A 21,941-nucleotide genomic window follows, 5' to 3' on the forward strand; every position below is an offset into this window, starting at 1 on the left:
ATGGGTTTATCTGATGATGGGTTTATCTGATGATGGGTTTATCTGATGATAGGTTAATCTGATGATGGGTTAATCTGATGATGGGTTAATCTGATGATGGGTTTATCTGATGATGGGTTTATCTGATGATGGGTTTATCTGATGATAGGTTTATCTGATGATGGGTTAATCTGATGATGGGTTAATCTGATGATAGGTTAATCTGATGATGGGTTAATCTGATGATGGGTTAATCTGATGATAGGTTAATCTGATGATGGGTTTATCTGATGATGGGTTTATCTGATGATGTGTTAATCTGATGATAGGTTTATCTGATGATAGGTTTATCTGATGATAGGTTAATCTGATAATGGGTTTATCTGATGATGGGTTAATCTGATGATGGGTTAATCTGATGATGGGTTAATCTGATGATAGGTTAATCTGATGATGGGTTAATCTGATGATGGGTTAATCTGATGATGGGTTAATCTGATGATGGGTTAATCTGATGATGGGTTAATCTGATGATAGGTTAATCTGATGATAGGTTAATCTGATGATGGGTTTATCTGATGATGGGTTAATCTGATGATGGGTTAATCTGATGATGGGTTAATCTGATGATGGGTTTATCTGATGATGGGTTAATCTGATGATAGGTTAATCTGATGATAGGTTAATCTGATGATGGGTTTATCTGATGATGGGTTTATCTGATGATGGGTTAATCTGATGATGGGTTAATCTGATGATAGGTTAATCTGATGATAGGTTAATCTGATGATAGGTTAATCTGATGATGGGTTAATCTGATGATGGGTTAATCTGATGATGAATTCTTCACTCATACATGCAAATGGAAAAAAAAACTCGATCCACGCCTTCCATGGAGAACTTCTTCTTCTCTCCTCTCTCAATTTTATGAACAAGAAATATGCCTTAACCTTAAAAACTTAAAACCCTGCAGAATTTATTTTATGTTATTTGATTTCTTTTAGTTGTATTTTTTTCTTGTCTTTTTCTCTCCTTCTATAAGTACGTTTGTGCATCTTGTCTTGTCTTGGCTTTAATCTCTTCATAAGACCTCATTTTAATTTCGCCGTTTCTGTTGTATTTGCTGTTCATGCAGTTAAAAATATATAAAAAAAAAACAAAAATGTGCCGCTACCGGGAAAACAGTGACAGTAAAGTGCAGGTTAATTTAAATCTTACCTGTGGAAGGTAATTCCGTGGGATCTGGTTTGTATGCTTCGTTCATTTGAACAGCCATAAGCGGAACAAAAGTCGGGCATTTTGACGGACTTTGGAGGTTTGATAACTGAACTAAAAGTCGTAATTGTACCGGTGGTTATACAAACATTTATTTAAATAAAGTAGTCCTGTACGGTGCCTGAATGTTAAGCTTCCAATCAACAAAATTGCCTAGAAATCGGCTGAAAATTCCACGAATTAAAAATAAGAAACACTAGCACTGTACCAAGATGGCCGCTCGTCGACCTCGTCTATGTACGGAGCCGCAACCTACCGGAAGTTAAACAAAACGACCAACCTGGACTTCCTGTTAGCATCTACCGTCATGGCGGAACTGAACAGACAGCTCCAGGACTACTTGGCTCAGTCTAAAGGTGGCAGCGCCAAGACCATCTCACAGTCCAGCTCCAGCACCACGCTGGACATGGACGACCCGGAGCCGGCTGCCGGGAGCTGGTTCGGTCGGTGGTCCAGTCCGTGGTCTGGACGCCGTAGCGGCAGTCCGTCCAGTCAGACCTCCAGCGGGAACAGCGGCTTTTCTTGGCCGTGGTCAACCGAGCCGGACCCCTGCCTGCCGGGGATGAGCCGCAGGCAGCGGCTCGTGGCCTTCGGGGTGTGCGTGTGTTTCTCCGCGCTGTGTTTCGGACTGTCGGCGCTCTACGCGCCGCTGCTGCTGCTCTACGCCCGGAAGTTCGCGCTGCTGTGGTCACTCGGTTCGCTGTTCGCCATCGCGGCAGCGGCGGTCCTGCGGGGCCCCAGCAGGCTGGCCGCCGGCCTGCCCACCTCCCCCGGAGCTGCGGTGTACCTGTGCGCCCTGGGAGGGACCCTGTACGCGGCGCTGAGCCTCCACAGCACCGTGCTGACCGCGCTGGGAGCCGCCCTGCAAGTCGCTGTTCTTGTCGGCTTCGTGGTGTCTCTGCTGCCCGGAGGAAGCGCCGGGATCCGCTTCATGGGTGGGATGGCGGCGTCCGCCATCAAAAGAACCGTCACCGGGAAAACCATGCCGATCTGACGGGACCGAGAGCTAAAAAAAGACCTTAGGCAGTCGCGGGAGGTTACCTGTCAGACATTCCCCATGTTCAGGACGTGTGATGTGGAGTCCATGATTGCTGACGTCACCTGCAGAAGTTCGGGGAACTGAACCCTGAGTGTTGACTGGCAGGAGACACAAACAGCTGATGTCATGGAGACGTTTCAGGTGGTGGACTCGGCTGGACCGGCTCCCAGTTCAGGTGTTAGACTTAAACCTTAGTCAGGTTTTAATCTGACGAAGAGGTGATCGTCATCATCATCATTTACAACCAAGAACTTTATTTAAAATGTTGAGATTTCAGGTTAAAAACAGACCCAGACTGGTGGTGGTCCGCGACGTCTACATGTGAACGAAATGAGAACTCAAACCCTGGAAGTCCTGAGTGTTTCCAGATTCATCTGATCTGATTGTTTTCTCTGTTTTTATGGAAAATAAAGATTAAAAACTTCAGAGTAAAAATTGGTCGTTTCCTGATAAAAAGGTGACTGATGGCTCTAGACTTCGGGTCAGAGCCAGGAGTAGGACTCATCCGGGTTCTACTGCTGTCACATCTTCTTGTTAGTCCAGGACCTGGTCCAGCCTCACAGACCCAGCCTAGTATCAGCTAATCAACACAGACCCACAAAACAGAGACCCACAACGAGTAACACTTCATGGTGGATCAGACAGGAAGTGGATCAGGACTGGAGGTTTTATCTCAGACAGGAAGTGGATCAGGACTGAGGGTTTTATCTCAGACAGGAAGTGGATCAGGACTGAGGGTTTTATCTCAGACAGGAAGTGGATCAGGACTGGAGGTTTTATCTCAGACAGGAAGTGGATCAGGACTGCAGGTTTTATGTCAGACAGGAAGTGGATCAGGACTGGAGGTTTTATCTCAGACAGGAAGTGGATCAGGACTGCAGGTTTTATGTCAGACAGGAAGTGGATCAGGACTGGAGGTTTTATCTCAGACAGGAAGTGGATCAGGACTGGAGGTTTTATCTCAGACAGGAAGTGGATCAGGACTGGAGGTTTTATCTCAGACAGGAAGTGGATCAGGACTGGAGGTTTTATCTCAGACAGGAAGTGGATCAGGACTGGAGGTGGATCAGGACTGAATCTTTATTGTCCACCTCGGTGGAGACGTGAAAACACAAACACGTAGAAATCTGTTACAAAAAGCTGCAGACGAGCTGCGATACAAATACACACTCAGTCTCTACATCTGTACACGCCCCTTCTACCTGTCCGCCAGGTGTGTCCAGCCAGACTGCCACCTCATCAGCTCACAGGATCAAAAGTCTAGAGTCTAGAGGTTTATGAGGATCTGGTCTTAAGTGTGGTGGAACCAGCAGGGTGAAAAGGATCATGGGAGGTTTTCCTTGATTTCTTTAGGATTATCGACTCCGTCCCACCCCCCTCTGTGCTCCTCTGGATGGTGGTCCTCCTCTCCTGGGACCTGGGCCTGGACCAGGTCCGCCTCCAGGTCCCCAGCCGCCCCGTCCACCTCTACTGGATGGACCATATCCACCGTCGTCCCGTTGAGGACGACCTGCAGAGACACGAGGACAGAGCTGCTGAGTGAAGAGAAATAAAAGGTTATTTGTGATCTGGCCGTCCCGGAACGTTACTGATCACCGCTACGACGACTGCTATGGGAACGTTAATGATCACCGCTACGACGACTGTTATCGGAACGTTACTGATCACCGCTACGACGACTGTTATTGGAACGTTACTGATCACCGCTACGACGACTGCTATGGGAACGTTACTGATCACCGCTACGACGACTGCTATGGGAACGTTAATGATCACCGCTACGACGACTGTTATGAGAACGTTACTGATCACCGCTACTACGACTGTTATCGGAACGTTAATGATCACCGCTACGACGACTGTTATCGGAACGTTAATGATCACCGCTACGACGACTGTTATCGGAACGTTACTGATCACCGCTACGACGACAGCTATGGGAACGTTACTGATCACCGCTACGACGACTGCTATGGGAACGTTAATGATCACAGCTACGACGACTGTTATGGGAACGTTACTGATCACCGCTACTACGACTGTTATCGGAACGTTAATGATCACCGCTACGACGACTGTTATGGGAACGTTACTGATCACCGCTACGACGACTGTTATCGGAACGTTACTGATCACCGCTACGACGACTGCTATGGGAACGTTACTGATGACCGCTACGACGACTGCTATGGGAACGTTAATGATCACCGCTACGACGACTGCTATGGGAACGTTAATGATCACCGCTACGACGACTGCTATGGGAACGTTAATGATCACCGCTACGACGACTGCTATGGGAACGTTAATCATCACCGCTACGACGACTGCTATGGGAACGTTAATGATCACCGCTACGACGACTGCTATGGGAACGTTAATCATCACCGCTACGACGACTGCTATGGGAACGTTAATGATAACCGCTACGACGACTGCTATGGGAACGTTAATGATCACCGCTACGACGACTGTTATCGGAACGTTACTGATCACCGCTACGACGACTGTTATCGGAACGTTAATGATCACCGCTACGACGACTGTTATCGGAACGTTACTGATCACCGCTACGACGACTGTTATCGGAACGTTAATGATCACCGCTACGACGACTGCTATGGGAACGTTAATGATCACCGCTACGACGACTGCTATGGGAACGTTAATGATCACCGCTACGACGACTGCTATGGGAACGTTAATGATCACCGCTACGACGACTGCTATGGGAACGTTAATGATCACCGCTACGACGACTGCTATGGGAACGTTAATGATCACCGCTACGACGACTGCTATGGGAACGTTAATGATCACCGCTACGACGACTGCTATGGGAACGTTAATGATCACCGCTACGATGACTGCTATGGGAACGTTATTGATCACCGCTACGACGACTGTTATCGGAACGTTATTGATCACCGCTACGACGACTGCTATGGGAACGTTAATGATCACCGCTACGACGACTGTTATCGGAACGTTACTGATCACCGCTACGACGACTGCTATGGGAACGTTATTGATCACCGCTACGACGACTGTTATCGGAACGTTACTGATCACCGCTACTACGACTGTTATCGGAACGTTACTGATCACCGCTACGACGACTGCTATGGGAACGTTACTGATCACCGCTACGACGACTGTTATGGGAACGTTAATGATCACCGCTACGACGACTGCTATGGGAACGTTAATGATCACCGCTACGACGACTGCTATGGGAACGTTAATGATCACCGCTACGACGACTGCTATGGGAACGTTACTGATCACCGCTACGACGACTGCTATGGGAACGTTAATGATCACCGCTACGACGACTGTTATCGGAACGTTACTGATCACCGCTACGACGACTGCTATGGGAACGTTATTGATCACCGCTACGACGACTGCTATGGGAACGTTATTGATAACCGCTACGACGACTGCTATGGGAACGTTAATGATCACCGCTACGACGACTGCTATAGGAACGTTAATGATCACCGCTACGATGACTGCTATGGGAACGTTAATGATCACCGCTACGACGACTGCTATGGGAACGTTATTGATCACCGCTACGACGACTGCTATGGGAACGTTATTGATCACCGCTACGACGACTGCTATGGGAACGTTAATGATCACAGCTACGACGACTGCTATGGGAACGTTATTGATCACCGCTACGACGACTGTTATCGGAACGTTAATGATCACCGCTACGACGACTGCTATGGGAACGTTATTGATTACCGCTACGATGACTGCTATGGGAACGTTATTGATCACCGCTACGACGACTGTTATCGGAACGTTACTGACCACCGCTACGATGACTGTTATCGGAACGTTATTGATCACCGCTACGACGACTGTTATCGGAACGTTATTGATCACCGCTACGACGACTGTTATGGGAACGTTATTGATCACCGCTACGACGACTGCTATGGGAACGTTATTGATCACCGCTACGACGACTGCTATGGGAACGTTAATGATCACCGCTACGACGACTGCTATGGGAACGTTAATGATTACCGCTACGACGACTGCTATGGGAACGTTACTGATCACCGCTACGACGACTGCTATGGGAACGTTAATGATCACCGCTACGACGACTGTTATCGGAACGTTAATGATCACCGCTACGACGACTGCTATGGGAACGTTATTGATCACCGCTACGACGACTGCTATGGGAACGTTAATGATCACCGCTACGACGACTGCTATGGGAACGTTAATGATCACCGCTACGACGACTGCTATGGGAACGTTAATGATCACCGCTACGACGACTGCTATGGGAACGTTAATGATCACCGCTACGACGACTGCTATGGGAACGTTAATGATCACCGCTACGACGACTGCTATGGGAACGTTAATGATAACCGCTACGACGACTGTTATCGGAACGTTACTGATCACCGCTACGACGACTGTTATCGGAACGTTAATGATAACCGCTACGACGACTGTTATCGGAACGTTACTGATCACCGCTACGACGACTGTTATGGGAACGTTAATGATCACCGCTACGACGACTGCTATGGGAACGTTAATGATCACCGCTACGACGACTGTTATGGGAACGTTACTGATCACCGCTACTACGACTGTTATCGGAACGTTACTGATCACCGCTACGACGACTGCTATGGGAACGTTAATGATCACCGCTACGACGACTGCTATGGGAACGTTACTGATCACCGCTACGACGACTGCTATGGGAACGTTAATGATCACCGCTACGACGACTGCTATGGGAACGTTATTGATCACCGCTACGACGACTGCTATGGGAACGTTAATGATCACCGCTACGACGACTGCTATGGGAACGTTACTGATCACCGCTACTACGACTGTTATCGGAACGTTACTGATCACTGCTACGACGACTGCTAAGGGAACGTTAATGATCACCGCTACGACAACTGTTATCGGAACGTTAATGATCACCGCTACGACGACTGCTATGGGAACGTTATTGATCACCGCTACGACGACTGCTATGGGAACGTTAATGATCACCGCTACGACGACTGCTATGGGAACGTTAATGATCACCGCTACGACGACTGCTATGGGAACATTATTGATCACCGCTACGACGACTGTTATGGGAACGTTATTGATCACCGCTACGATGACTGCTATGGGAACGTTATTGATCACCGCTACGACGACTGTTATGGGAACGTTATTGATTACCGCTACGATGACTGCTACGGGAACGTTATTGATCACCGCTACGACGACTGCTATGGGAACGTTATTGATCACCGCTACGACGACTGCTATGGGAACGTTATTGATCACCGCTACGACGACTGCTATGGGAACGTTATTGATCACCACTACGACGACTGCTATGGGAACGTTAATGATCACCGCTACGATGACTGCTATGGGAACGTTAATGATAACCGCTACGACGACTGCTATGGGAACGTTATTGATCACCGCTACGACGACTGCTATGGGAACGTTAATGATCACAGCTACGATGACTGCTATGGGAACGTTATTGATCACCGCTACGACGACTGTTATCGGAACGTTAATGATCACCGCTACGACGACTGCTATGGGAACGTTATTGATCACCGCTACGACGACTGCTATGGGAACGTTAATGATCACCGCTACGACGACTGCTATGGGAACGTTATTGATCACCGCTACGATGACTGCTATGGGAACGTTATTGATCACCGCTACGACGACTGTTATCGGAACGTTACTGACCACCGCTACGATGACTGTTATCGGAACGTTATTGATCACCGCTACGACGACTGTTATGGGAACGTTATTGATCACCGCTACGACGACTGCTATGGGAACGTTATTGATCACCGCTACGACGACTGTTATCGGAACGTAATTGATCACCGCTACGACTATCAGAACTGGGATTTCTTGGCCGTCTTAAAGCCTGAATGTGGTTATTTAGCTGCTCCCTGTCCTCCGTCATCATGCTGGTGTAACTCATCTCCACCCTGGCCTTATTTGTGTCTTTGTAAATGTGAAAAAGTAACATATATGTAAAATGTAAAAACATGTAAAGTAAAAATCAATAGTTAAATAAATCCAAATAAAAAATATTTAAAGAAATCCTCAAAGTGAAAAAAATTTGGACTTGTAAAGGAAGCTTTTCCTTAGCGAGTGAATAAAGATCCTGGAATAAACGGGCCAGGTTTGGTGTGTCCGTTACCTCCATCTGCTCCTAGGGACTCACGCTCCCGCGGGTCTCCGGTCCCGGGCCCGTCCTGCCACGGGCGCTTCCGGGGCGGCAGAGACGCCATGTCCATCCCCTGCAGAGATGAGGGACGCTCTCGGCCGGCCAGAGACGAGCCGTCATGCATCTGCTGTCCGTCACGATAACCGTCATGACCTGAGACGGGAAGAGGAGGAGACAGCGCATGATCGCTTGTCAAGTTTCGGGCAGATCTGGGTTTTCATGTAGAGACTGAAGAAGTGAGTGGAGGGCAGTAACGCGTCTTTTTGTTCATCCTTGTTGACAAAGTCGTGGTGATCTCAGCCCCATTCCTTCGTTGCCAGCCCGGTGACCTGAACCTGGTCCAGACCTCTCTAACCACTAGACCACCACAAGATGAAACACCTGAACATGGACCACTGACACAGCCAACATGCATGCTCTGTCAGCATGTTTCGGCCACCCCACCCCCCTGGTTCTGGTTCTGGTCCGGTTAATGGCTGCAGTTTTACCTGTCTTAGAGAATATGTTTGTCCTCTTGGTATTTTTTGGACTATTGTTGTCTTAACTGTGTTTGTTGCTGATAGAAATGGTTTTACTGAGCTGGTAGCTGAGATTCTGGACTTTCTGTGGATACCACACATGTTTATAGTTACATCTACAGACCTGACGCTACACCCGGAAACCAGATGTTAACCCTTAACTCCCGGTAGCGGAGGCTGCAGGTACAGAGGTGAAGCTAAACAGCCAAGCTAAGAATGAAAGTTTAGAGAATTTATATCCAGAAATCTGGATAATGAAGCAGTGAAGCTGCATGGATGGAAGTTATTGTGCATATTGTGAATATTTCTCTCTCCTCACCATCTAGAAGCTGTGAGATTCTCATCCTGCTTTCTGTCTGTTCACCTGATGCTGATATTCATCACATATTGTTCCTTCTGTGTTTAGAAGGAAGCAGCTTCACAGCTTTAAATCCATCCTGCTGACTTTTTACCTTTTAGTTAGTAAATCCTGAACATTTCCTCCTTCTTTCTCATAAATATGTGATTTTATAAATATATATGAAGAAATATTTTATCTGTTGGTGTTTAAAGAGAAAACTGCTGCTAAACCTGTTTATGTGTTTAGTGCAGGGGTCTGCAGCCTTTCCAATCCAAAGAGCCATTTTTCCCTCAGCCAGCTAAATAAAACTCCTTTAGAGACGCAAATGTTACCAGACTTTTCAAAAAGGAAACTTATCATTTCTGATAAATATCTACTATCGGACATTTGTTGTTGTTTTTAAAGAACCACATCTTTATTTCTATTTTTCGGGAAAAAAACCAAAAACTTTTTCAAGAGGATAGACAGGCTTTCTTCTATGGGATGTTGATATTTGTGGAAAATGACATAAAAAAGTCCATAGTTTCCTTCCTAATGACAAGAAAAACAGGTAAAAAATATCCCTGGTACTTTTAGTTTCATCATGTTATGGAAATTCAGGCCAATTATTCCATGAGAATACTGAAAAACTAGCTAAAAATCTGCACTTGTTATCATATCTATATTTAAACCGTTGTGGAAGGTCCAGAGTGTTTGTAAACCAGAATTTAAATTAATTTTCTCCATTTAGCAGCAGGCCTGCTTTTAGAGGAAAAGGACTTTTTCTGTGTAACAATGTGATTAATCACGATAAGTTTTCAGCGCTGCCCCGCGCTAACACACATATAGAGATAGATAATAACCTCCAGGACCACATCAGTCCCCAAAACCAGGACCAGAGTAACCCTCAGAAACAGATACATCCCCAGGACCAGATCAGTCCCTGGAACAGAACCAGAACTCCTGGATCAGTTTGTACAGTTTCTTTAGGTCTCTGGTGCCCCAGCAGATGGTTGCAGGTCTGTTCTCTGACTTTTTCCGGTTCTGTCTGGTTCTGGTCAGGTCAGCAGTAATCCAGGTTTTTCTAGTGTCATTAAACTGACGTCTCTGACCCTACCCATGTCATGGTTACGCCCATCATGAGGCTTGGTCTGTTATTCTGACCCATTTCCCCACCTGCTCCTCTTGGTGGACCTCCTCCTCGTGGTGGTCTCCCTCGGCCCCCAGTATCCCAGCCTCGGCCCATCTCCTCGGTGCCGTCAAAGTCTTCTTCCTGGCCACCGTACTCATCGGGGTAACCTCGACCTCCAGGTCGTCCCAGGCCACCACCTCGGTACCTGTAACAGTCCAGTCCAGGTCAGGCACAGAACCGGGTTCAGTGCTTGAGTCAAATCTTCCCTCTTAGATATCTCACCTGTCGTCCCTCCGGCCTCTGAAGTCTCCCCCACTAAACCGCTCCTCGGGGCCCCAGCTGCCCCCGTTCCCTCCTCCTCGGTGTCCCCCTCGGTGTCCTCCTCCTCCGCCCTGGTACCCCGGACCTGGTCTCCAGCCTTCCTCTACTCTACCATGGAAGTCCTGTCCTTCATCAAAGTCCTGTGGTCCACGTCGTCCCTGCTGGTTTCCCTCCCAGTAAGGTCCAGAACCCTGGTCTGGTCCTCCGGGGCCCTGACGATCTGGGGGACCCATATGGTGGTTGGGTGGGGGCCCCCGGGGGTCTCCTTGGTATACAGAATGAACACTTGAACTGATGAAACATGGCCCTGAGGGGCCACACATGAATCAGCTGTTATCTTACCTTTATTGTTGGGCCCCTGCTGGCCCATCCCATGCATCATGGGCCCAGAGTTCTGACCCTGCAGAGACCAGAAACAGTTAGTCCACTTTGTTCACCTGTCCTGCTGATCCTGGACCAGTTCTCATCAACTCACCTGATGCTGCATGTAAAGGGGCTCCTGCATGTTACTATGCGGCCCCTGCATGTTTCCATGGGGTCCTTGCATGTTACCAGGGATGCCCTGCATGTTACCATGGGGTCCTTGCATGTTACCTGGTGGCCCCTGCATGTTTCCAGGTGGTCCATGCATCCCTCCTGGGGGCCCCTGCATGCTGCCCATCCCATAGTTATTGGGCATGTTGCCATGTGTCCTGGGTGGAGGCCCCATCATCCCACCCTGCATAGGGCCCTGGGGGCCCATCATGTTCCCTTGAGGTGGCATCATTCCCCCCTGAGGTGGAAGCCCCTGAGGATCCCTTGGACCCATTACTCGAGGAAGGGGGCCCATCATCCCACCAGGAGGGCCCTGCATTCCTCTAGGTCCCATACCATGAGGTCCTTGAGGGCCCATATTTCTGGGGGGGCCAGGGTGTCTCTGTGGCCCTTGCATGTCTGACGGTCCCATCATGCCCTGCGGGGGTCCCTGATGTGACTGTGGTCCAGAAGGCGGCCCCATCTGTCCAGACTGCATGAACGACGGCTGCATGCCTCCAGGGCCCATCGGGGGCCCCATGCTGTTGGGTATCTGCTGAGGAGGCATGTTCGGACCAAAGCCCTGCTGGCCAGGAGGCATGGAGCCTCCGGGACCAGAGAAGGGAGGCATGGTGCCGGATCCCTGCGGGGGCCCCAAGTTCCCATCAGCATTCATCTGGTTCATCTTCATTTGCTGCAAGAACACGGAAACAGAAGCAGGTCAGTTTCACTGGTTTTACCACGATGTGACTGGTTCTAACTGGTTTTACCACGATGTTACTGGTTCTAACTGGTTTTACCACGATGTTACTGGTTCTAACTGGTTTTACCACGATGTGACTGGTTCTAACTGGTTTTACCACGATGTTACTGGTTCTAACTGGTTTTACCACGATGTAACTGGTTCTAACTGGTTTTACCATGATGGAAATAACAACCTATTAAAAAAAAACTCCAGTCTGGTTTCAGGTCTCGTCACAGATCTGAATCTGCAAAGTACAGAATGATCTTCTCTTTTCCCTTAATGCCAAAAACCTGCTCTGCTGGTGATGTTGGACCTTACGGCAGCATTTGACTCTGTAGACCATCCAGTCCTCATCACTGGTCTGGCTCAGCGGGTTGGCCTTCAGGGAACAGTGCTGGATTGGTCCTATTCACTGAACAGGTCTTTCTCTGTCCTGGTAGGTGATTGTCCTCCTCTTCAACCTGGCTGACCTCTGGTGTGCCGCAGGGATCCGTTCTGGGGCTCTTCTCATTATTCATGTTGCCTTTAGGACTGACAACTGAACGCCGTAATCTGTCGTTTCATCTGTATGCAGATGACCTGCACATCTATCTGCCAGTCCCTCCCAGTTCTCCTCTTAGTTTAATCTGGCTGCTTAAAGGATGTTAAACACTGGCTCTCTCAAAACATCTTCCACCTAAATAATGACCAGACAGAACGAATTTTGTTTGATGCATCCAATAAGCCAGACACCGCTGTTCCCAGTTTCAGTCTTTTGGCCCCCCACTTCAGTCAGGGTCTTAAAGCTGGGGGTAAAACTGGTCGCTTGGAATTGGACAATCAGGCTGATCCTGCTGTAAAAAAAAGTTTTTATCAGCTTCGTCTGTTGTCCAAAGTAAAGCCTTTCCTGGAGAAGGCCATCCATGCCTACCTGGTTCTAGCTGGCTATAACTGGTTCTAGCTGGCTATAACTGGTTCTAGCTGGTTTTGGTGTTAGTGGTTGCTGATGTTTGCAAACGTGTTAGTGCTACTGTCATGGCGGACTGAGGAGTGAAGAAGCAGTGTGGTGGACGCCCACCTCCAGCAGCATGGGGTTGGTGTACTGCAGCGCTGCCATTTCCTGCTCCAGCTCCGCCTGCGTCTTCTTCTTCAACTCCACCTTCTGCTCCACCTTGCGGTCTTTGGGCAGATCTCCAGAAGGAGGCATCATTGGTACTTTGTTTTCTGCCCAGGCCTGCAGAAAGATGCTCACGTTCAGTTTCTGGGACACTTCAGCAGGCCAACACCTGCACAGGTGTGGAGAACGTACCTGCTGGAACTGCGCTGGGATTGGTTTGGCATATGGAACTTTCTTCTGAGGGACTTTCTTGGAGTCCTTTCCCATGACCTCGTCCATACCCCAGTCCAACCCAGGAATGGACATCTCCACCTCTGGAGCTGCTTCTTTACCTGCAGGCACACCTGAGTTATTCCTGAATGTGATTTCTCTTCTCAGGTGTTCCCGAGATAAGACTTACTGCTCTGCTCCTGCTCCATGGCTGCCTTCAGCTGCTCAGGGATACCCATCCCAGGGATGGCAGCCATGCTGTTTGGCTCCACGTCATCTGAAGCAGAACACCAGACCATCAGCTGGACAGAAGCTAAACCACAACCATCCTGGTGATGTTTGCCCTCTGAGACTCACCGTACTCCACGCCGTCCTCCGACATCCCAGGAAGCAGGTTGAGGTTGTAACGGTCCCTCATCTTGTCACCAGGTCGGTTCCTTGTCCAGAACTTACTAAAGAATCAGAAAGAGAAAGGAGTTCAGAGTCAAACGCCATATTGTGAGAAGATGTGCAGATGATGTGAGTGTACCTGGTGTGGTCGTTGGAACCGGAGCACAGGATGTGACCCAGCGGATGCCAGGCCAGACTCCAGATCATCCCCTCATGAGCCATCTCCATGCCACCAACTTCCTTCTCCACCCTGACACAAACAAAGCCATCAGTGAGCACACAGGAACAGAATCCCTTCCTGGCTCTGCTCCAGTTCCTGGTTCTACTCACCCGGTGTGCCAGAACAGCAGCGAGCCGTCGGAGCCTCCGCTGGCGAACAGACCCTCATGGACCGGATGCCAGGCCACAGCTGAGGACACAGAGAGGTTTACAGCTTCTGTCTCTGTCTCTTTGGGTTTCAGTGTTTCAGTGTCTCGTCTCACCTGTGGCCTCCTTCTTGTGTCCCCTGAACACCTGAAGCTCCTCCTTTAAGTTCCTGATGTCGAACAGTTTACACAGGTGGTCACGTGACGCCGTCAGCAGCCAGTTACCATTCAGGTTCCACTTCACCTCCATCACCGTGTTCTTGTGGGCGTGGCTAAGAAGACAGACACACCATGAGTGACAGACTGGAAACCATAGCAGTCATCACATGCAGAGGTGGCGGCGTGTGCGTCTTACAGCGTGGCCAAACTCTGTCCGGTCTTCGGGTCCCAGAACTTGATTGGCTGCTGGCTGTCTTTGCTACCTGACACCACCAGACCTTTAGTGGGATGCCAGTCTACACACTTCACATCGGCCCCGTGACCTGAACACACACACACACAAACACACACAACCATCATGATGATGTAAAGATCTTGTTTTTATCGGTTGTCATGGCAACCATTAGCAGAGTGTGTACCTCTGAGGATCCTCTCCTCATGGCAGCGAAGAAAGTCCCAGATCCGAACGGTGCCGTCATCGGAGCAGGTGGCAAACTTGTTATCAGTGGGAGAGAAACTGGGGAGGAGGAGGAGGAAGAAGATCGTGGTCACAGGGTTAATGGTTATATAGGCTGAACAACACTAAAAAAAAAACCATAATGTGACAGAAATTGATCCTGAATCAGGTTAGACCACTACAACACATGGCCACTGATCATCTTCACGCCTTTCAGGTTCAGCTCTTCTTCTCTGGTTGTTATTAAAACTTGCTGTTCTGGATGAACTGAACCCGATCAAGACTCTTCAATCTACTGTCAGAACCGGTCCAAGAACCCAGAGAACCCCCAAGAGAGATCAGAACCAGGCCCAAGATCAAGATCAGAACCAGAACCTGGCCCAAGACTGAGATCAGAACCAGCGACACTGGTTTGACAGGATTAAAAGAAAAATACTATACTAGCTAAAATCTGCTATCAATTTATATGTGAGGTAAAAAAATTCTCAGATACTAATCACTGCTAACATTCAGTGTCTAGTTGGATATCAATAAGCACAGTTTTCAAAACCTTAATACCACGTTGGAGTCTTCTGGTTCACAGAAAGGACTATTATCAACAGGCACCGCAGTGGGCAGCCCCTCCATCTACAGCAGCTACATGGTGGACCCATTGTTTACAACTTAGCGACTTGTTGCTACATGTAGCAGCGAGTTTTCAGACCTCTCCAGCACCCCGTCATCAAAAAGTGACTAGAGGCTTTTCTGGTGTTATTTGAGACTGACTTGAAAACACATATCGTTTACTCTAATCAACGAATGGTGAGCGCTGCTGGGACTGATGCACAAGCGTCCGCGCCTGGGCCGTCAGCCAACGGCTCCCAGCATCGGCCTCCGGACCCCAGCATCGGCCTCCGGCTCCCAGTGTGACCAGACCAGACTCAAAGCTGCTACTGGCTGATCCCACACTGGCTTACAGATTTGGTCTATTAATGAAGACTGAGAGTTTATCTTTTAAAATATTTTTTTAATTAATCTATTAAAAAATTTAATCTTAACCGGTTTGTTTACTGGACCTGTTCTCCTATCTAGTTATGTAAACCAGTTCACTAACTAGGGCTTGAAGCTTTTTCAGTAATTTGTTGCACTACAGTGAATAAGCAGTCTGAAGACTTTATCTTTGCAACAGCTATTAAAGCTTTAAAATAATGCCTTTATTTTACAATCTTAAAGACGCACTACGCAACTTTCTGACCATAAACCTTTCGACTCATTGCATAACACAGTGACGTTTATTTTGTCCATTTCTGGAGCCATCGCTGTGCAGCAGCATCCCGAGAACGAGCAACAAATGACAGTAAACAGATGTAAACACACCGGCCATTTGTGAACGTGCCCCATGGCTGATTCTGTGCAACAAGCCATTATCGGACGAAGAGGGGGAAATGAAGACAGAACGAGACAGTCAAGACTAACTGGCTGGAGAGCTCTCACAGTACCGGTAAGATGAAGATGATTAACATGTTAATTACAATTAATTACAAAAAGTTAATGTTTTAAAAAATTTATGCATTTAATTGCAGTTTGCGTTCCAAATAACGCGGAACGTTTGTCAGGGTACAAGTGCACTATAACAGCGGCGCCTGGGTGCTACATTTAGCAAGTTCTCACACCCCGCTAGAGCTTCCATTTCTTGTGGTGATACTGGAGACTGACGTGACAGCACGTAACGCTACTCTTCTCAATGAGAAGAGGTTCACCCGCTGGCCCCTCGCCCGACAAAAAGCCTCCCAGTATCAGTCCCAGCATCAGTCCCAGTATCAGTCCCAGCATCAGTCTCAGCTCCCAGCATCAGTCCCAGCTCCCAGTATCAGTCCCAGCTCCCAGCATCAGTCCCAGTATCAGTCCCAGCATCAGTCTCAGCTCCCAGCATCAGTCCCAGTATCAGTCCCAGCATCAGTCCCTGCTCCAAGTATCAGTCCCAGCATCAGTCTCAGCTCCCAACATCAGTCCCAGTATGTCTCAGCATCAGCCCCAGCTCCCAGCATCAGTCCCAGCTCCCAGCATCAGTCCCAGCATCAGTCTCAGCTCCCAGCATCAGTCCCAGCATCAGTCTCAGCTCCCAGCATCAGTCCCAGCATCAGTCTCAGTATCAGTCTCAGCATCAGTCCCAGCTCCCAGCATCAGTCCCAGCATCAGTCTCAGCTCCCAGTATCAGTCTCAGCATCAGTCCCAGCTCCCAGCATCAGTCCCAGCATCAGTCCCAGCTCCCATCATCAGTCTCAGCTCCCAACATCAGTCCCAGTATCAGTCTCAGCATCAGTCCCTGCTCCTAGCATCAGTCCCTGCTCCCACCATCAGTCCCAGCTCCCAGCATCAGTCCCTACTCCCAAGATCAGTCCCAGCTCCCAGTATCAGTCTCAGCTCCCAACATCAGTCCCAGTATCAGTCTCAGCATCAGTCCCTGCTCCCAGCATCAGTCCCAGCATCAGTCCCAGCTCCCAGCATCAGTCCCAGCATCAGTCCCAGCTCCCAGCATCAGTCTCAGCTCCCAACATCAGTCCCAGTATCAGTCTCAGCATCAGTCCCTGCTCCCAGCATCAGTCCCTACTCCCAGCATCAGTCCCAGCTCCCAGCATCAGTTCCAGTATCAGTCCCAGCATCAGTCTCAGCTCCCAACATCAGTGCCAGTATCAGTCTCAGCATCAGTCCCAGTATCAGTCCCAGCATCAGTCCCAGCTCCCAGCATCAATCCCAGTATCAGTCCCAGCTCCCAGCATCAATCCCAGTATCAGTCCCTGCTCCCAGCATCAGTCCCTACTCCCAGCATCAGTCTCAGCTCCCAGCATCAGTTCCAGTATCAGTCCCAGCATCAGTCTCAGCTCCCAACATCAGTGCCAGTATCAGTCTCAGCATCAGTCCAAGTATCAGTCCCAGCTCCCAGCATCAGTCCCAGTATCAGTCCCAGCTCCCAGCATCAGTCCCAGCATCAGTTCCAGTTCCCAGCATCAGTCCCAGCTCCCAGCATCAGTCTCAGCTCCCAGTATCAGTCCCAGCATCAGTCTCAGCTCCCAACATCAGTCCCAGCATCAGTCCCTGCTCCTAGCATCAGTCCCTACTCCCAAGGTCAGTCCCAGCTCCCAGCATCAGTCCCTGCTCCCAGCATCAGTCCCTACTCCCAAGGTCAGTCCCAGCTCCCAGCATCAGTCCCAGTATCAGTCCCTGCTCCCAGCATCAGTCCCTACTCCCAGCATCAGTCCCAGCTCCCAGCATCAGTCTCAGCTCCCAGTATCAGTCCCAGCATCAGTCTCAGCTCCCAACATCAGTCCCAGTATCAGTCTCAGCATCAGTCCCTGCTCCTAGCATCAGTCCCTGCTCCCAGCATCAGTCCCTGCTCCCAACATCAGTCCCAGTATCAGTCTCAGCATCAGTCCCTGCTCCTAGCATCAGTCCCTGCTCCCAGCATCAGTCCCTGCTCCCAGCATCAGTCCCTACTCCCAAGATCAGTCCCAGCTCCCAGCATCAGTCCCAGTATCAGTCCCTGCTCCCAGCATCAGTCCCAGTACCAGTTCCAGCTCCCAGTATCAGTCCCAGCATCAGTCTCAGCTCCCAACATCAGTCCCAGAATCAGTCTCAGCATCAGTCCCAGTATCAGTCCCAGCTCCCAGCATCAATCCCAGTCTCAGTCCCAGCTCCCAGTATCAGTCCCAGCTCCCAGCATCAGTCCCAGCTCCCAGTATCAGTCCCAGCATCAGTCTCAGCTCCCAACATCAGTCCCAGTATCAGTCTCAGCATCAGTCCCTGCTCCCAGCATCAGTCCCAGCTCCCAGCATCAGTCCCTGCTCCCAGCATCAGTCCCTACTCCCAGCATCAGTCCCAGCTCCCAGCATCAGTTCCAGTATCAGTCCCAGCATCAGTCTCAGCTCCCAACATCAGTGCCAGTATCAGTCTCAGCATCAGTCCAAGTATCAGTCCCAGCTCCCAGCATCAGTCCCAGTATCAGTCCCAGCTCCCAGCATCAGTCTCAGCTCCCAGTATCAGTCCCAGTACCAGTCTCAGCATCAGTCCCAGTATCAGTCTCAGCATCAGTCCCTGCTCCCAGCATCAGTCCCTACTCCCAAGGTCAGTCCCAGCTCCCAGCATCAGTCCCAGTATCAGTCCCTGCTCCCAGCATCAGTCCCTACTCCCAGCATCAGTCCCAGCTCCCAGCATCAGTCCCAGTATCAGTTCCAGCTCCCAGTATCAGTCCCAGCATCAGTCTCAGCTCCCAACATCAGTCCCAGTATCAGTCTCAGCATCAGTCCCAGTATCAGTCCCAACTCCCAGCATCAGTCCCAGCATCAGTCCCAGCTCCCAGCATCAGTCTCAGCTCCCAGTATCAGTCCCAGCATCAGTCTCAGCTCCCAACATCAGTCCCAGTATCAGTCTCAGCATCAGTCCCTGCTCCTAGCATCAGTCCCTACTCCCAGCATCAGTCCCTACTCCCAAGATCAGTCCCAGCTCCCAGCATCAGTCCCAGTATCAGTCCCTGCTCCCAGCATCAGTCCCTACTCCCAGCATCAGCCTCAGCTCCCAACATCAGTCCCAGTATCAGTCTCAGCATCAGTGCCAGTATCAGTCCCAGCTCCCAGCATCAATCCCAGTATCAGTCCCAGCTCCCAGTATCAGTCCCAGCTCCCAGCATCAGTCCCAGCTCCCAGCATCAGTCCCAGCATCAGTTCCAGCTCCCAGCATCAGTCCCAGCTCCCAACATCAGTCCCAGCTCCCAGAATCAGTCTCAGCATCAGTCCCAGCTTTCAGCATCAGTCCCAGCTCCTAGTATCAGTCCCAACATCCAGATCCAGAGACGTTCCCTCTGCTCAAGGACAAGTCAGAAAGCTGCTGCTGGCTGATCCCGTCCTGGCTTACTGTTACATATCAATGCCTGTTAATGAAGCATGTGGAGAAAAACATGTAGAAAGATTTCTGTAACATGTTGTAGACTCTTAACCAGAGAACAGCTGGAGCTGCTGGTTAAAAGACTAAAATGACTCTTAACTTTAGGTCTGCTTATTCTAGACCAGGGATATTTTATCTATTTTTCCACTGTTTTGAATTGAAATGTAGTTACACGCATTTTCCAGACATTAATAGATCAGAGTTTACAATATTGTCTGCATCTATTACCTGATTCAGTCGTCCATTAAAATACATTTCAATTAAAAAATGTTGCTTTTTGAGGCATATAACTAATTATATATATATATATATATATTTTTATTGAATCCCGCCCTAGATGCTGTATTAGCTGTCGATCCAGGCTGCATCACTGAGAAAACCTGTGAAAGTTTGGTAGTGTGTCTTTAATGTCTTTTCTACTATTTATCAAGATATTTTTATTGTATTGTTTGGGTGGTGTTTAAAAAAGTGCATGATATCACCCGATAGCAGAACATACTACCTGATACCAGCCAAAACATACTGATACCAGTTGATACCACTTGCACTGAAGTTAGCAGTTCTGACTTCGCTTTTGTCAGTGGTTCTGGTTCCTACGCAGCTTCAGTTAGCGTTTCTGGTCCTAAAGCTCTTTCAGTAAACGGTTCTAGTTTCGACGCAGCTTCAGTTAGCGTTTACGGTTCCAGCACTGCTTCAGTTAACCGTTCTGGTTGCAATGCAACTTCAGTTAGCGTTTCTGGTTACGACCAAACCGTTCTGGTTCTGAAATTCCTTCAGTTAGTGTTTCTGGTTTCAACAAAGCTTCAGTTAGCGGTTCTGGTTCTGAGGTTCTTTCAGTTAGCATCTCTGGTTACAACCAAGCTTCAGTTAGTGTTTCCGGTTCAGTTAACCGTTCTGGCTCTAAAACTCCTTCAGTTAGCGTTTCCGGATCCGAAGCAGCTTCAGTTAGCATTTCTGGTTACGACCAAGCTTCAGTTAGCGGTTTTAGTTCTGAAGCTCCTTCAGTTAGCATTTCCGGCACAGCTTCAGTTAACTGTTCTGGTACCAGTGCTGCTTCATTTTGGGTTTCTGGTTTTGACACAGCTTCAGTTAGCAGTTACGGTTGCAATGCAGGTTCAGTTAGCGGTTACGATGCAGTTTCAGTTAGCGGTTTCGGTGGCGATGCAGCTTCAGTTAGGGTTTCTGGTTTGGACAAAGCTTCAGTTAGCGGTTCTGGTTTTGATGGAGCTTGAGTTAGTTGTTACGGTTGCAATGCAGCTTCAATTAGCATTTCCGTTCCATCGCAGCTTCAGATAACGGTTCTGGTTCTGAAACTCCTTCAATTAGTATTTCTGGTTCCAATGCAGCTTCATTTATCAGTTCTGGTTGCAACGCAACTTCAGTTAGCTGTTCTATTTCTGATGCAGCTTCAGTTAGCGGTTCTGACCCTGGTGCTACTTTCGATAGGGACTCTTGTTTGGACATAGCTTCAGCTAACGGTTATGATTCTGATGCAGCTTCAGTTAATGTTTGTTTGGTTCTGATGCCGCTTTTATTAGTGTTTTAGGGTTGTTAGAACACAGCTTCAGTTAGCGGTTCTGGTTTTGATGTAGCTTCCGTTAGCGCTTATGGCGGCAATGCAGCTTTAGTTAACGTTTCTGGCTCTAAAGCTGCTTTGTTAGGGTTTCTGGTTCCAGCTTCAGTTAGCAGTTCTGGTTGCAATCCAGCTTCAGTTAGTGTTTCCATTCCATCGCAGCTTCAATTTACGGTTCTGGTTCTGAAGCTCCTTCAATTAGCATTTCTGGTTGCAACCAAACTTCAGTTAATGCTTCCAGAGCAGCTTCATTTAACGGTTCTGGTACTGACGCAGCTTCAGTTAGCTGTTTTGGCTCTGATGCTATTTTCATTAGGGTTTCTGTTATGGACTCAGCTTCAGTTAGTGTTTCTGGTTCTGAAGCTGCTTCAGTTAGGATTTCTGGTTTGGACACAGCTTTAGTTAGCGGTTATAGTTGCAACTCTGCTTCAGTTAGCGGTTCTGGCTCGGATGCTGCTTTTGTTAGGGTTTCTGGTTCCAGCTTCAGTTAGCGGTTCTGGTTGCAATCCAGTTTCAGTTGGCATTTCTGTTCCATTGCAGCTTCAGTTAACGGTTCTGAAGGTCCTTCAATTAGCATTTCTGGTTGGGACCAAGCTTCAGTTAGCGGTTCCAGTGCAGCTTCATTTAGTGGTTCTGGTTGCAACACATCTTCAGTTAGCAGCTCTGGC

The 21,941-nt window shown here is 48.8% G+C and overlaps 3 protein-coding genes across 7 annotated transcripts in view; 1 reads left to right on the top strand and 2 right to left on the bottom strand.

The window, feature by feature from the left end:
* The window catches only part of LOC121644141 (THAP domain-containing protein 2-like), a 27,359-nt gene extending 25,891 nt beyond the window's left edge, over positions 1–1,468 (bottom strand). For all 4 annotated transcript variants that reach the window (XR_006011231.1, XR_006011232.1, XM_041991883.1 and 1 more), the window contains exon 1: positions 1,198–1,468. Coding sequence is in view for 2 of the 4 variants with exons in the window: in XM_041991883.1 (XP_041847817.1) it covers positions 1,198–1,277 (80 nt within the window). In the remaining 2 variants the exon portion in view is untranslated. The remainder of the gene's footprint in view (positions 1–1,197) is intronic.
* A 71-nt stretch (positions 1,469–1,539) lies between these two features.
* On the top strand, positions 1,540–2,726 carry sft2d3 (SFT2 domain containing 3). The gene has a single exon (XM_041991873.1). The coding sequence runs from the start codon at positions 1,562–1,564 to the stop codon at positions 2,246–2,248; it is 687 nt and encodes a 228-aa protein (XP_041847807.1). The 5' UTR covers positions 1,540–1,561; the 3' UTR covers positions 2,249–2,726.
* Positions 2,727–3,349: 623 nt separating this feature from the next.
* wdr33 (WD repeat domain 33) overlaps positions 3,350–21,941 on the bottom strand; it is a 34,584-nt gene continuing 15,992 nt past the window's right edge. For both annotated transcript variants that reach the window (XM_041991854.1, XM_041991853.1), the window contains exons 7-21: positions 14,746–14,843; positions 14,523–14,649; positions 14,285–14,439; positions 14,133–14,211; positions 13,942–14,052; positions 13,770–13,864; positions 13,603–13,689; positions 13,395–13,534; positions 13,164–13,319; positions 11,324–12,055; positions 11,191–11,248; positions 10,810–11,113; positions 10,572–10,732; positions 8,532–8,711; positions 3,350–3,803 (exon numbers count right to left, since the gene is read on the bottom strand). In XM_041991854.1, the coding sequence (XP_041847788.1) occupies positions 3,649–3,803; positions 8,532–8,711; positions 10,572–10,732; positions 10,810–11,113; positions 11,191–11,248; positions 11,324–12,055; positions 13,164–13,319; positions 13,395–13,534; positions 13,603–13,689; positions 13,770–13,864; positions 13,942–14,052; positions 14,133–14,211; positions 14,285–14,439; positions 14,523–14,649; positions 14,746–14,843 (2,638 nt within the window). In that variant the 3' untranslated portion in view covers positions 3,350–3,648. The remainder of the gene's footprint in view (positions 3,804–8,531; positions 8,712–10,571; positions 10,733–10,809; positions 11,114–11,190; positions 11,249–11,323; positions 12,056–13,163; positions 13,320–13,394; positions 13,535–13,602; positions 13,690–13,769; positions 13,865–13,941; positions 14,053–14,132; positions 14,212–14,284; positions 14,440–14,522; positions 14,650–14,745; positions 14,844–21,941) is intronic.

This window comes from Melanotaenia boesemani, chromosome 8, assembly GCF_017639745.1.
Source record: "Melanotaenia boesemani isolate fMelBoe1 chromosome 8, fMelBoe1.pri, whole genome shotgun sequence".
Lineage (NCBI taxonomy): Eukaryota > Metazoa > Chordata > Actinopteri > Atheriniformes > Melanotaeniidae > Melanotaenia > Melanotaenia boesemani.

Excerpts from the sequence above, each read along its gene's own strand:
- sft2d3 (XM_041991873.1), top strand. The coding sequence starts at position 1,562 with ATGGCGGAACTGAACAGACAGCTCCAGGACTACTTGGCTCAGTCTAAA.